The sequence below is a fragment of the Aphanomyces astaci genome, assembly GCF_000520075.1.
Source record: "Aphanomyces astaci strain APO3 unplaced genomic scaffold supercont1.19, whole genome shotgun sequence".
Classification (NCBI taxonomy): Eukaryota; Oomycota; class Saprolegniomycetes; order Saprolegniales; family Verrucalvaceae; genus Aphanomyces; species Aphanomyces astaci.
In genome coordinates, this window is record NW_009798282.1 from 589,699 (window position 1) to 603,627 (window position 13,929).

General features: G+C 47.8%; 5 protein-coding genes across 10 annotated transcripts; 3 read left to right on the forward strand and 2 right to left on the reverse strand.

Moving 5' to 3' along the window:
* Window positions 1–480: 480 nt before the first annotated feature.
* Window positions 481–2,299, forward strand: H257_08605 (hypothetical protein). Its single transcript, XM_009834562.1, has 2 exons — window positions 481–2,080; window positions 2,146–2,299. Exons 1-2 carry the CDS (start codon window positions 542–544, stop codon window positions 2,245–2,247), a joined length of 1,641 nt encoding a protein of 546 aa, XP_009832864.1. The 5' UTR covers window positions 481–541; the 3' UTR covers window positions 2,248–2,299.
* A 1,863-nt stretch (window positions 2,300–4,162) lies between these two features.
* On the reverse strand, window positions 4,163–4,535 carry H257_08606 (hypothetical protein; the record flags this gene model as incomplete). Its single annotated transcript, XM_009834563.1, has 2 exons — window positions 4,163–4,269; window positions 4,325–4,535. The coding sequence occupies 2 exons, from the start codon at window positions 4,533–4,535 to the stop codon at window positions 4,163–4,165; spliced, it is 318 nt and encodes a 105-aa protein (XP_009832865.1).
* A 480-nt stretch (window positions 4,536–5,015) lies between these two features.
* H257_08607 (hypothetical protein) lies at window positions 5,016–6,396 on the forward strand. Its single transcript, XM_009834564.1, has one exon. It carries the CDS (start codon window positions 5,050–5,052, stop codon window positions 6,313–6,315), a length of 1,266 nt encoding a protein of 421 aa, XP_009832866.1. The 5' UTR covers window positions 5,016–5,049; the 3' UTR covers window positions 6,316–6,396.
* A 107-nt stretch (window positions 6,397–6,503) lies between these two features.
* H257_08608 (hypothetical protein) lies at window positions 6,504–10,097 on the forward strand. Of its 6 annotated transcripts, XM_009834565.1 has the most exons (12): window positions 6,504–7,021; window positions 7,097–7,235; window positions 7,290–7,566; window positions 7,643–7,846; window positions 7,897–8,011; window positions 8,062–8,232; window positions 8,293–8,442; window positions 8,505–8,632; window positions 8,683–8,911; window positions 8,974–9,211; window positions 9,286–9,452; window positions 9,536–10,097. In XM_009834565.1, the coding sequence occupies exons 1-12, from the start codon at window positions 6,509–6,511 to the stop codon at window positions 10,070–10,072; spliced, it is 2,868 nt and encodes a 955-aa protein (XP_009832867.1). In that variant the 5' UTR covers window positions 6,504–6,508; the 3' UTR covers window positions 10,073–10,097. The 6 variants fall into 6 exon arrangements, with proteins under 6 accessions (XP_009832867.1, XP_009832872.1, XP_009832870.1 ...); XM_009834570.1 differs by having other exon boundaries at window positions 8,683–9,211; XM_009834568.1 differs by having other exon boundaries at window positions 8,974–9,452.
* A 970-nt stretch (window positions 10,098–11,067) lies between these two features.
* On the reverse strand, window positions 11,068–12,055 carry H257_08609 (hypothetical protein). Its single transcript, XM_009834571.1, has 2 exons — window positions 12,037–12,055; window positions 11,068–11,987 (listed from the first exon to the last, which is right to left on the reverse strand). Exon 2 carries the CDS (start codon window positions 11,911–11,913, stop codon window positions 11,551–11,553), a length of 363 nt encoding a protein of 120 aa, XP_009832873.1. The 5' UTR covers window positions 11,914–11,987; window positions 12,037–12,055; the 3' UTR covers window positions 11,068–11,550.
* Window positions 12,056–13,929: the final 1,874 nt, after the last annotated feature.

The window sequence follows — 13,929 nt, forward strand, 5'->3', positions numbered from 1 at the left end:
TAGTGTTCATATCGCAAGGAGACGGCGTGTATTATCATGATATCAACAGCACAGGGGAAACTTTTTGTTCTAGTAAAAGGCATTGGCAGGGAATAAAGCACCCGTGTACTTCTAAAGTAGTTGTGCGTTGCAGGAGGCGGTGCAGTAGGATACGCATTAAGTAATCGACGACGAGGTTCATTTCGAGGAGTCCTGTTAGCGAGGACTAGTCAGTCGATAGCCCTTCAAACTGGGGAACAGTATCCCATATCATTTCATGTATATTCATGTGGGACATGGATGATGAGCTCCATACATTGCGAAGCGTCGACAACGAATGTGCCGCCATCGACGACCCACGACGGTTCGCCCTGGCCGACTGCTAAAAATACATTTGCAGCCTCGCCTGTGGTTGGTGGATGGGTTTTCCCATCTCGTGATTGGTGCATTCCGAGGTTGAAACGGCGGCATCCGCCTTTATAACGACAGCGAAAGGTTTCACTTTTGCTCAACAGGTCGTTGTCTTTCAGGCCAGCAGCAGCATCCAAGCGGGCCGACCGCGATGCTGCCTGCCTTGACGACAAAACCAAAGCAACCGATTAAGCAGATCCGAGGGCTCACGAACGACAGCATCGATTCGTATGCCAACACGCCCGGCGGCGGCAGTACTAGCACCAACGCCGTGACCACCACGTACAACGATCTCACAGAGACCAGTTCCACGACCACCACTGGCGGGAAAAAGCAAAAGTCCAAGGAGAACGACGACACCACGCCCGACGACGGAGACGGCAGTACAGTGAGCGTCGTGGCAAGGGCATTACGAGACCGCAAGCCCAAGTCGGACGAAGAGCTGACGCTCAAGACGGGCGATGTCCTCAATGTATACTCGACCAAGAAGACGGGGTATCTCAAGTGCGAATGCAACGGCAAGACGGGGTACGTGCCAGCGTCGTACGTTGAGTTTCTGGATAAGGACACCACGGGGGAAGCGACGTCGTCGCCGCGAAAAGCGGGCAAGAAGAAGAAGTCCAAGAAGAAAAAGGGCAAAAGACACAGTGGATCGTCCGACGACGACGACGACCCGGATGTGACCGACGACGAGGAAGTCACGAGTCGGAAGAAACACCGCGACAAACCAAAGAAGCAGGACGAGGGCGACATGAGCGATGACAAAGGCGGCGGTGACGACAACGGTGACGACACGGGAAAGAAGGCGAAAAAGAAGCACCATTCGGCCCACAAGTCGTCGAGGCAACGACGCAAGAAGCGGCACAGCAGTGACTCGAACAGCAGTGACGACGACACCAAGTCGGCACGTCGCAGGCACCGCCGTCGTCACCGATCGTCACGACGCCGTCGAGGGGGTCATGACGATGACGACGAAGACTCGGACAGCCCCCGCAGCTCCGACGATGACTCGGAGGAGGATCGACGTCGACGTCGGCGGGCGGCTAAGAAGAAAAACGACGGGGGCAGCGACGACGACGACAGTGATCGGGGAGGAGGGGGGAGCCCCAAAAAGAAGGTCTCCAAGGAAGGGGGAGGAGGGGCAAACAAGGGGGAGTCGTCGGATCGACCGCAGGACAAATCAGCCAAGGCCACAGCATCCGCTGCAATTGCCAAGAAGGAATCTACCGACGACGACAACGATACCGAACGTGGCCAGTCTCAAGGAGGGGGGGGAAGTGCGGCGACGGCAGCCGCATCATCGACGAAAGATGCCAAGCAGGAGCAGCCCCCTTCGTCCGCGCGGCGTAAGGACAACGAAGTACGCGAGGAAAGCAGCACAAAAAACCTCACCACCACCGCGTCTGCCAGCAGTTCAAACGCCCCCAAGAGCACGATCGGCAAGATGCAGGACAAGATGCGATCCATGTTGGGGAAAAAGGGAGATGGCACGACGTCGACGAAGAAGTCGACACGGGCCAAGACACAAAGCAACGGCATCTTGAACGCGTGTTCAGGCACGGTACAGGGCGAAGAAGGGTGGTACGAGCATGGAGAGTGCGAGCGCTACTACTTTGTGCTGCTCGAGGGCAAGTGGAGTTTGCTGTACGGACCCATGACAGACGACGACTTTGAACTGTTTTGCAGCAAGGTACTACATACATACATACATATACATGTCTTTACTGGATGTGTGAGGAATACGTGGCGATGTAGGTCGTCGAATACGATTTAATGATCGAACTGCCCGCGACGCATTTGCACAAGAGCGGATACTATTTGGACAAAGACTTCAAAGTGCGGCACATCAAGCCCTGACTGCAATATGCACTATTAATCCTAGTTATTATACACTATCACGTTGTGTGCTTGTTTATATCTTCTACAAATTTGTAAAACATTGGGTTGATGGATTGTATAGGTTCCATGGGGGCTATACAGCTACCGGTAGTGTACTCAGTAGCTTACTGTATATCCATGTCGCCTTTTCAGTGCAAGCTGGTGGCTACAGTACAGTCTGTATGGTTGGTTGGTAGGTATTGCCTCCACGTACCACCACATTGTTATTCCTTGGTGTCTTAGCCGTTGCAGACTCTGTAGCTCCCTCACGATCGGCGAAGTCAACCAACCGTACTCCACTCTGGGTTTCGTATGTACACTTTCCTATTCTAGTACTTCGAAGTATGACTTTTAGCAGCTCAGTAGTACGGTAGTACACCAGAAGGTAGCTTGATTGCGAATGTCTTTGACAAAAACTGTTAGTACGGTAGTACACCAGAAGATTAGCTTGACTGCGAATGTCTTTGACAAAAACTGTGCAAGATTTCCTGTGTAGAGTGTTCGCATCACACGAGATTCACCAGATTGAAAGCCTAAATTTCTACCTTATTCATCTCAATTGGCAGTAAACTCAACAGCAAGTTGAACAACGTAAGCCACGTGCAATTTTGAAATGAAATAGTCTTCATATTAAAAAAATTGCATATCAACATTTTGCTTAATGCAGTTTTGAAATTCTGAACGTTTCACTTGACGTGGTGGCCGTTGCACCACGGGCCGTCGGTTAACTTTTCTCCAAATCCCAAGAAGCTTATAAGTATGAACACCTTGGCTACATGCATAGTTGCCAATTGCCAATTGGACATTGTTCAATTCGCCATTTCACATCAACATGCCAGTGTCTGGAATCCCCTCGTCGTCGTACCTGCCTGCCGAGAAGTCATGGTGTGCGCGGTGCCGCAGCATGGTGCCCCAACACAAGACCCGGACGCACGTCTTCTGCATGGAGTGCACCACCTGTATTGCACCAGCCAAGACAACTAACACATCTACGTGGAGCGCGCGATGAAGTCAAAATGATAAATGTTGTATTACAGCTGCGCATTTCACTGTCGTTGTCTTGAACTGACTAACGTTAGAATGTTAGAATGTGATGTTTGTTGTAAAGTAAGAGCATTCCCACCGGTTAATTGTAAGCGTGGCGATAAACACATAAAGTCAAGCCACCAGTTGCTGTTAGACATTTGAGACAAGTTATGGTTTAAACCTTGACGAAAATTGATTGGTCCAGTACAATTTTCCAACTTGTAGGCGGCCAATGGGAGCGCAGCGCGGCTGTTGGTCATGTTCATGTCAAACTGGTTCTATAGTTAGCAGCACAAACGAATCTGCGATCAAGCCAACGCTGGAGTGACCGTAATGTGGCCTTCCCGTTGGATTCTGCAAGACTACGACGACTTGAGTCGCAAGAAGTGGTGTTGTCACTGCAAGCAACTCACGCTCCACCGCAGCACAACGACAGACGTACGCTCCTGCCTACTGTGCAACCACGCTATCTCCATCAGGTACTCCACGGGTAGGCCAAGACGACGCGGCTGCTGACAAAGATGCTCCTAGTTTAACGTTGTCGAGATTCGTTGAAACTTGTATTGCCGACCATTGTATTAATACCATCACGACGTGAAAATCATCCACGCAAGGATCTATCCAGTCACGATTGATTGTAGATCACAACGCCCTTTCTTGTACACAAGTCATCGACAATAATAGATCTCCATGTGCATCGAAAGAAACTGATACTTTGGCATATACACTGGTAACACACCAGTACACTGTACTGTATACCAGTGCACCGAAGGGCAGTGAGTAGGCACCGAGTGAGCAAAGTATTAAAAATGGAATCATCATTGCTATTGTCTTCAAATGTAGCTGACAATCTAACAGACGATGCACATTACTCGTCTTCTGCTTCATCGTCGTTGGCATCGGTAACTCTCAATGCCTTGAGAAAGCTGCCAACGTCAAGCATGGTTTGGGCTAGTTGGCTCCGACGTCTCGCAGCTACGTACGTACATTAGTTGTCAGGTCTTTTCACAACCCCACGCGAGATTCATACTTTCTTGCTTTCGCAGCCGATTCAACAGCACCAGCGCCACCCGCTCGTTCCAAGTCGGAAGTTTGCGCAGGCATTGCATTTTCACACGACGTTTTTCAGTGGACGTTGGCTCGCAATGCTGCGCTGTCCCCACTTTTCCATCGGCGTTGGATCCTTGTAGAAGATGTGAACCATATTCCTGCACGTCTTCAAACTCCAACACCAAGTTCATGATCGCTTTGGACACTTGAGCGCTGTCGCTTGCAATTTGAAAATGAAGTCGATCTTTATCCGAATCCGGATAATTCAAATGTGCAATGTACATTTTGCTGTTTAACTGTTAACAGCACTACCGGTACCAAATTGACTGTAAGACACTCAATTGGTAGTGGATTCGACCAGACTCGGGCACAGCGATGGCTTACTGGAGCGGATCACCCATGTAGTACTTTTCAATGGCTTCAACATACCAACTTTGTGTTAGTGCTACTGTACATACGTACAGATTGAGGCATCCATGACATTGAGCCTCCACACATTCCAAACGTTGCCTAAAAATACATTATCATGTTTGAGAGGTTGTACTTCCCGTTGTACGTACCGTGTATTGGATTATTATTTCGTCAAACTGTAATACTTTTTGGGCGTACTAATTCATACAATACGTACGTCGTACATAAAACAATCCCTGTGAAATTGCATGTTGCGTTGGCACCACTTATCATCCATCCGCAATCTCAATCGTCATGAGCCTGCTCGCCCTTCCTGCCCCGCCCAAAGGTGCCGACGACTCCAAGGTCCTCCTTGGGTTGGGTGGCTACCCGCACTTGAAGCGCGTGGAAATCGCCGGTCGCTCTCTGCACAAGCGTGTGCGCAACGCGGCTCGTGGCCGCTCGCTGTCGATGGAAAGCGTCGGCGACGACGCCAAGGTCGCGGCCAAGCTGCAAGAAGAAGCCATCTTGGACAAGTACCGCAAGTCCATCAAGGGCAAGCAGTTCCTGCAACTGACCATGTACCAGCAGCTCGGCTTGACTGACGTGATGTTTGACGCCACGCCCGAACAAATCAAGAAGGCGTACCACCGCGTATTGATTGAGCACCACCCGGACAAGACCCTCAAGGATGAAGACGATCCCAACTATTTGGCGGTGCAGAAGGCGTTCCACACGCTCACGGACGCACAGAAGAAGCGCGCGTACGACTCGCAGTGCGAGTTTGACGAATGGATTCCCCTGGGCACGGAAAAGATCAAGACCGACGACGGCAAGGGCACTGTCGACTTTTACGCGCTGTACGGACCCGTGTTTGAGCGCAACGCGCGCTTCTCCGAGGTCAAGCCCGTGCCCCTCCTCGGCGACGACAGCACGCCGCTGGACGATGTGACGGCGTTCTACAACTTTTGGTTCCAGTTCGACTCGTGGCGCGACTTCACCCACAACGCCGAGCACGACGTTGACAGCGCAGAACATCGCGACGAGAAGCGCTTCCTGATGAAGAAGAACGAAGCCGCCGCCAAGAAGCTCAAGAAGAAGGAGTACGCGCGTCTGGCGACGCTGGTCGACCGCGCGCAAGCCAACGACCCGCGCCTCCGCCGCGTCAAGCAGGCCGCCAAGGACAAGAAGGAGAGCGAAAAGCGCGCCAAGGAAGCGGCTGCCCAGGCCATCATCGACGCCGCCAAGAAGGCCGAAGCCGACGCCGCGGCGGCTAAGGCGGCGGCCGAGGAAGCCGAGAAGGCCTCTAAGAACGAAGCCAAGCAGGCCAAAGAAAAGCTCAAGAAGGCCTTCCGCAAGGTCAAGAAGCAGTTCCGCGAACTGCTGCAAACCGCCGCCGACGTCCGCGTGGACGAGTACGAAGTCGAGTTCTTGTGCGAGTCTCTTGAATTCGACCAAGTGACTGCGTTGAACGAAGCGCTCGCCGCCAACCAATCGGCTGGTGTTGAAGAAGTCGTCCAAGTGCTGACTGGCCTGCGCGGAGACAACTACATGCAAAAGCAAGCTGCCAAGCGCGGTTAAGGCTAATCTAACCAACGTGTGATGACCTACTAATGTGTCTGGTTGGCTTCAGCACTAACAACGTTAGCAAGTGTGTGTGAGCTCCTGTTTGGAAATTCTGACGATCGCGACTTGAATTAGTGTACGAAGCGGATGTTATACTAACAGCAAGTCAAAAAAATGTGGACAACTTCAAGTGAAATCTGACGTGGAAATGCAACAACAGCCAGTTGGGCCCCTTTCTCTCGTCACCTGTTGTGGCACTTTGCCAAACGTACATACCACGCACAGAATTATGCTGAGTGGCCTTTCGTGGGCTGCCACTGGGCTTTTACTTGTTAGTTTACCTAGCGGATGGTCCCTGGCCTTTGACTCGACCTACGCGTGGTGCCAGTACCATTGCTCCGAGTTTGCACTGGCCCACCCACGCAATTGCTCGACGTGCCAGCAGGACGATGGCATGTCGTCAGAAGGACGTCGCCGACACTTGGAAGCTGCCGCCACATCCAAAGCATCCTTGAACTTATCCAATGCGTCCTTGAACTTGATTGCATGCGACGCACATCACCTCCACGTCAACATGACAACGAAAGGCGTGGGGTTTCATTCATTTTGGACTCAATTCCAACAAGCCACGGACCACATATTGGACAGTCCGACCAGTCTCTTCCTGCAGGGCTGCGATCTATTCAACCTGGCGTCACTGCCGTCCATCGATGTAGCCATGGTACGATACCACACAGATACATTTGGTCATGTCAGTACGACTCATCAATGCTATGTCTATTTCATACGCCTGCAGGCAATGGGCAATGCAACGATGGCGCTGCCAGTGTTGGTGCAGTTGCAGCGATCTCACCACGAACACGAGTGCGTCGAGGCCATTCAATCCATAGCATCGACGGCAACTGTCGTGAGTCGAAGCAACGGAATTGACCACGGTAAGTTCCATCAACACTTTGTGATCGATTGTGATCCATCCAATGAGTGTGTAGGTCGTACAGTAGTGCTAGTCCATGCTACCTTGGACCAGCAGGTAGCCATGTCATCCTTAGCTTGTGTGGACGACCAAGTGTTGCCGCTGCCTCCGCTGTTCAAATTCAGTCCGTTGGCGCGCTCTCTGCATGCCATGTACTCGACGGCGTCTCCAGCGGTGCACATTGCCCTTGTGGACGGCGCATCCTCGTCCGGCGTCCTGGCGTCGTTGAATGCTGGGCTGAAGAGCACCACGGGCATCCACAACCTGGTTACGTTCGATGACGATGGCCTCTTGTATGAATATCTCTTGCCATTACTAAACAAACAACCCCTGAAACCAAACCATCTGAAACCGAGTCGAACTTGGTAGGGGGGTGCCACCACTGACGAATTTCAAGACGTGGGCGACAGCTATTGCGTTGGCTTGCAGTCATCCTCTCGTCGATTATGTCACTCGAACGTCCATCATGGAGACATTCGACTTGCCTCTGTCGTCATATACTCGGTCCAGTGACTACTCGAGTGACCAGATCTCATCCATCGTTGGCATCGACAACGCCCACAAGCATGGCATGTGCGTACCACGTAGAACGTAATTGAAAGACTTGGCCGTTTTGAGAATAGTTTGGGCCATGGGGTCGTGGTGGGCATCTCCGACTCTGGCTTGTACATGGACCACGACCAGTTCGACCAGCCAAGTCCCCGGGAGTTCGGCACCATCAACCCCCACGCTCGAAAGGTACCCCCTTCTTCCCGTTAGTTGGTTTCTAGTCAGTTAAGAGTGACTAGGTGGTGCTGTACGAACCCATGGCAGACAGAGTGGACCAGTCCAAGTCGGTCACGTGTGGTCATGGCTCCCATGTGAGCGGCATTTTGGCAGGCAGTTCCTGGAGCCAACTGCATCCGGATGTGGGCGTCGCTCCACAGGCCAAGATTGCGTTTACAGACATTGGCAGTCAAGTATGTACAGTAACCACCAATATGGGGATTCTAAGTGTGCAAATACAATTCAACTGGTAGAACGCGTCGTGTGCCAACAACAGAGCCTTGGAATGTCCTGTGAAGCTGACCACTCCGTTAACCGCTGCGGCGTTGATGGACAAGCAAGTCCAAGCAGGCGCCAAGATCTTTTCCTACTCGTGGGGCACTCAAAAAGACGACTACAGCAGAGTACTCTTGCCCGTCCAAGTGTTGGCAACCACTCAAACGACTAACGACTACTACGTCACTAGCAAGCGCAAAATCTAGACGAGTACTTGTTCAACCATCCCGAGATTTTGGTTGTGATTGCGGCTGGGAATGGCGGCGACGACGGCGTGCGCACGATCAGCTCTCCTGCCGGCGCGAAGAACGTCATCACGTACGACATATACTTAGTCGTTTCAGAACGTTATTTTGGAGGAGCCGTAGGGTGGGGGCATCGCTGACATCTGCCGACAGTTTGTTGGCCAAGTTCCGATGCCCGCGGGTGTACAACCCCCAGAGCGTCGCGTCGTTTTCGTCGCAAGGGCCCACGAGCGACGGACGGATGAAGCCGGATCTGGTCGCTCCGGGGGAAGTCTTGTGGTCGGCCAAGAGTGAGGCCCCTGGGTCCACTGCCAAAACCAGCGACGTATGTCCACTCCAAGGCACGTCGCAGGTACGAACAAAATGTCATTCAACATATCATTCGTGTCAAAATGATATAAGATATATCTGTAGGCCACGCCTGTGGTTGCGGGTATGGCAGTGTTGATTTACGAGTGGCTACGAGACGGGTGGTGGCACGAGGGAGTGTACGATATCTCCGTGGGGATGACGTACATTCCGGCGTCATTGATCAAGGCGCTGTTGGTCCACAGCTCAAACGGCCTCGTCCGTCGATTGGATCACAACAAAGTCCACCAGGCATGCGACGCTCGCACCAGTGTGCCACTGCACTACCCAGACATGAGTCAAGGTACGAGGTTATAGTACATACTACTCACAACTCTAATAGTTACTAGACTTGGCTCATGGTGATAGTGTATGTAGGCTACGGTCTACCCAACATGTCGAACGTAGCCTTCTTCAGTAGCGACGATCCCATCGTCAAGTTTTGGCCCAATGCGTTGCAACCGGCGGCGCCGTTGGTGGCCCACCACAGCCAAGACTCGTACCCAGCGACGTTGACTCGCCATCAAGTGTTTCGGGCGACGCTGGTAAATCTTGATCGTGTTGTATAGCGGGAAGGCTACCTACCAGTTAGCCTTGTTGATCGTGTCTTTCATAATGTTTGATCTAGGTATGGACGGACCCACCGGGCAATTTGGTGGCTACGCGCATGTTGCAAAACGATTTGGATTTGTTTGTGACTGTGCGAGGCGCGCCGCACATTGTCGTGCGTTCGCTAACCTCCAGCGACGAATGTAACGACCGACTCAACAACGTGGAAATGGTGCAAGTGTCGTACAAGGACGTTCTTCGAGCCGCGGGGTCCTCTGAACTGCAAAGCCGACAAGCGATCGAATTGGAGCTGCATGTCAAGGGCGCGTCTGTGTTGATCCACGGACCTCAGGCGTACTCCGTCGTGATGTCCATCACCCCATCGACTGGGGCGGCGTCGCGGCGGTCGTCCGGGAAATCGCCCATGAGCACGCTTATGGCCTCGAATAGTTGGGATGACTGGAGTAGTTTGTGGTGGGCAAGTGCACTTGGAGTTGTCTGGATTGGCTTGGTGGTTGCGCTCGTTCGCCATTTTCGACGACACAAGGATCAAGCCCAGCCTACAAAGATGGTGGTGCACCTGCACTCAGATGGAAAAAGTTATGGCTCGACATAGTCTTTTAAAGCATATTTTCCATAAATAATTTTTATAAATATTTATTTTTGTTTAATACTATAAATAGCATTTAAAAAAATTGAGAAAATAACTGGTAATAATTTAAATTAACTCCAAAGTTATAGGTTCAAGTCCTATCTGACGAGAATATTGTATGGATAGTTGTAAAAAAAACAATAGAGGAGAGAGAGTTAGGGCTCGCTACGCTCACGAAGTGAAACGGGAGTAGAAGAGCTTAAAAGGGGAATTACTCTCGGAGAAGAGAAGTTGACGAATACGTCAGCGTAAAGCGGTGAGAAAGGTGCTTACTCGATTAGAGTAGAAATACAGAAATATTTCAAAAGTCCTATACCCACAGTCTTTTTTATTTATGTATTTAATAAGAAAGACACAAATACAAAAATACTAGAAAATTGGAAGTTTGGTTTTTCCCAAATACAAAAAAACAGAAATACAAATTTCTAGGAAGTTTGATTTTGGTGAAAGGCAGAAAAACAAAAACCCAAGCTATCAGCAGTTTCAAATTTCATAGAGAAAACAGAGAAGTTAAGAATACGATTTTAATCATCATCTTAACAGTTCAGATACAATAGAGGTATATTTTACATTACGAAATTCATTTTAACGTCTTTGGAGTTATTTGCCATTTTGTGCCTTGATTATCCAAAATTGGCCATTTTTTTCGAGTACCACGCACGATATACTTTAATCTGTGTGAAAATATCCCCAAATGGTCCGAATTACACGCGAGATTGAAACTCCACGAATGAAAAACTAAAATTGTTATTGTCGATTTGATACACATTTGGGGAGGGGGTGCAATCGAATCGCGCCGACCAAACCGATCCACAATCGATCTGATTGGTTGAATTTCGTTGAGAAATGGGTTTGATTGGCTAATAATTTTGAGCTCATCTGAGGTAGCCAATCAGATCGATTTATATTCCAACGAGAACCCACATTACAACACAATGAAATTTCACTCGAAAGTACAATATCGTCACAATAAATCAATCTGTCGCAGGAGCTGCGCTACTAGTATGGCTAGAGTGCTGCTTCTTCCACTAGAGGATTCCATCAAAAAAGGTCCGCAAGGCAATCAGGTCAATGGAAATCTGGGGATTCACGAGGGCTGCCAAAGCTGGTGGCATTGCAACACCAGTGTAGATAAGAGCAAGAGGAAATGAAATCGCAAGTGGAGGCAATGGAGGATGACCAAATGCCACTTCTTGATTGGGCTGACCACGCTGGCACAAGATTGCCGTTCGATTGGATGAGGCAGCAACGATTTTAATTCCAATCACAACCTGGACTGAAGTGTTGTGCATCCAACGCACAAGTTTCGCACGGAGTCGACCCAGGTCTTCATTCTTGTAGGTGATCTCAACAATGACATTGGGGTAGGGATGGTTGTCTGCAGCCTCCAGCACCGCTCCTCCAACTGCCAGACCCGCAGGAGTAAGTGAACTGTCCGGTTCTTAACCACGATCTCCAGTGCGGCATGTTGGATCGGTTGCAGGTTTAACAGAATACATCAGGCCAAAGTCGTTGCCAGCCCTTGCAATTTGCTCGAGGAAGATGGTTGCGATTCGACCTGCTGTTTCAGCGTGAACGAAGGACGGGATGCTATAAATGACCACTCGTCCTGTTGCCGTTCCATCTGCAAGAGGCTCAAAGACCCACCGTCGCACACGCCCTTCGTTGCAGTTGAGCCATCCTTGGAAATCGTCCCACATGATGGCCTCACACAGAACGACAGATCCCCAAAAAGCATCGCCATCGTCATCGATGTTTGGCGCGTTGGCGGGTGGGTCGTTCCAGATGATTTGCAATTCCTTCATGGCCTTGTCACAATCTGACGCGTGGATGACTTGTTTTCGCCGCCGTGCAATTTGCGCTTCTGCTGGGACCAACTCTGTGTCATGTGTATGTCGTGGATCGCGTTGGTGGATGTCTGATATTACCCCCAAAGTCGATGCGTGGTTTCATCTTCCTCGCATCTCGAAATGATATGGATATTTTCAAGAGAATTTGGGATCTGCTGTCTGATTGGCTAGTTTGAAAATACACATCACCAATTGGAAGATTCTCATTTATCTGGATGGATCACGTCCCAGCTCGTCCATATTTATCCGGATAAATGCAACCAAAACGTTACATTACAATTCGTCGTCGAATTACAGTAACGTTAATTAATTCTGCCTTAGAGTTACAGGTTGTATCGAATTGTGATACAGACGAGTACGAGTTACCCACTCTAATCTCGGCCAAATAATTTGCATTGCACAATACTGCACTCGAGTACTTGATATGAGTAGCATTTTTTTAGTACTGTAATATCATATTAACACTGTGATCAATTTTACATGTCGCATATAAAAGTAACTTCCGTGAGAATAATTAAATTTCTCCTCATTTTGAACTATATAATATAATATATACTACTAAATATTGTACTACTAATATAATTATGCCGAAGCGTTCAGAAAATTGGAAAGAATATAAAAACCTATATCCAAATAGTAATGTTTCATATAAGACATCAACTAATGTATTCTTGGAGTCTAAAATTCAAGCTCATCAAGCTAATCAAACCAATCAAGCTAATCAATCCAAGAGCGCAAAAATTAATAATTTCGTTCGAACAATTAAGAAATCTAAATCCAAAATCAATATTACTATTAGAAACGGTAATGATACACCAATCGATCTAAATGAAATAACTGATTATGCACCGACCCTATTAAAACAATATCATTTAAAGGATAAATCTGTGTATATTAGAGGTTTAGGTCAGCTAGGGTTTGCCACTTTGAAAAGTTTAGATCGACCATTAGCTTCAACCTTGAAGTACAAGGATAAGACTAAACTTACTGAAAGTTCCAAAGTCTTTAGCAAATGGTACCATAGTTTAGCTACATTAAAAACTAAGTGTCCATCCAATAAACTAATTAAAAGATGTTCTCAACGTGTTGGGGCGAGTTACAATCTAAAAATGTTATCGTTAAGTTAACAGATCAGATTGAGACTGAACATTTTGATTATGGTCAATCAATTGATGTAAATGACAATAGACACTATTAAAAAAAATTCTTTATGCAAGAAGATCAAGAATTCTATCAACTCATAGATCTAACAAAACCATTATACAAGCATCAACTCAGATTAAAACCATTCTTAGCTAGCTATGCTAGAAAGATAATGAAGTTATTAGTATTAAAAAGTATAGATAATGTAATTCGGGTTATGACAGATAGCATTACATATGATGCAGACTTAGAAATTAATGAATACTTGTTTATCAAAGAGAAAGCTAAATCAAATATCCGAGCCGAGATTAAGGGTAATTCACTAATCAAGTTATAAATACAAGAGTAATAATCAATATTTTTTTAAAATTATACATCTACATTATGAAGATAAAACAATCTTTATCTTAAGGAATAATATATATATAATATATATATAAAATGGAAAGTTTGAAAAATCAATTTGCTGAAAAAGTTAATTTAGCTGATAAAAGTAGCAGAAATGTATTGCTTTTTTCTGAGCAATCAATCGACGAAGTAACTCTCTTATTTGCTAAAGGAAAAGCTGAAAAAATTAATCAAATTCAAACGAATGTGATTTCACTAAGCTTTAAATCAGCAATCAAAGCAGATCAAATTAAGATCGCTCATTTCTTATTATATTCCTCTTTTAAGAAGAATGATGATCTAGTTTTGAATGAAGATGACAAGCGAAATAAATTTTATATAAATCATTTGAAAAAAATCTTTGATTAGCAGAATTAAGCAATTTATCTAAAGAACAATTCTTCAAGCATTATCCTCAAGAATTTCTCTCTCAAAAAATGT

Excerpts from the sequence above, each read along its gene's own strand:
- H257_08605 (XM_009834562.1), top strand. The coding sequence starts at position 542 with ATGCTGCCTGCCTTGACGACAAAACCAAAGCAACCGATTAAGCAGATC. Across the intron at positions 2,081-2,145 it reads TTGAACTGTTTTGCAGCAAG|GTCGTCGAATACGATTTAAT; the intron begins GTACTACATACA and ends GTGGCGATGTAG.
- H257_08607 (XM_009834564.1), top strand. The coding sequence starts at position 5,050 with ATGAGCCTGCTCGCCCTTCCTGCCCCGCCCAAAGGTGCCGACGACTCC.
- H257_08608 (XM_009834565.1), top strand. The coding sequence starts at position 6,509 with ATGCAACAACAGCCAGTTGGGCCCCTTTCTCTCGTCACCTGTTGTGGC. Across the intron at positions 8,912-8,973 it reads CACTCCAAGGCACGTCGCAG|GCCACGCCTGTGGTTGCGGG; the intron begins GTACGAACAAAA and ends ATATATCTGTAG. Across the intron at positions 9,212-9,285 it reads CTACCCAGACATGAGTCAAG|GCTACGGTCTACCCAACATG; the intron begins GTACGAGGTTAT and ends TAGTGTATGTAG.
- H257_08609 (XM_009834571.1), bottom strand. The coding sequence starts at position 11,913 with ATGAAGGAATTGCAAATCATCTGGAACGACCCACCCGCCAACGCGCCA.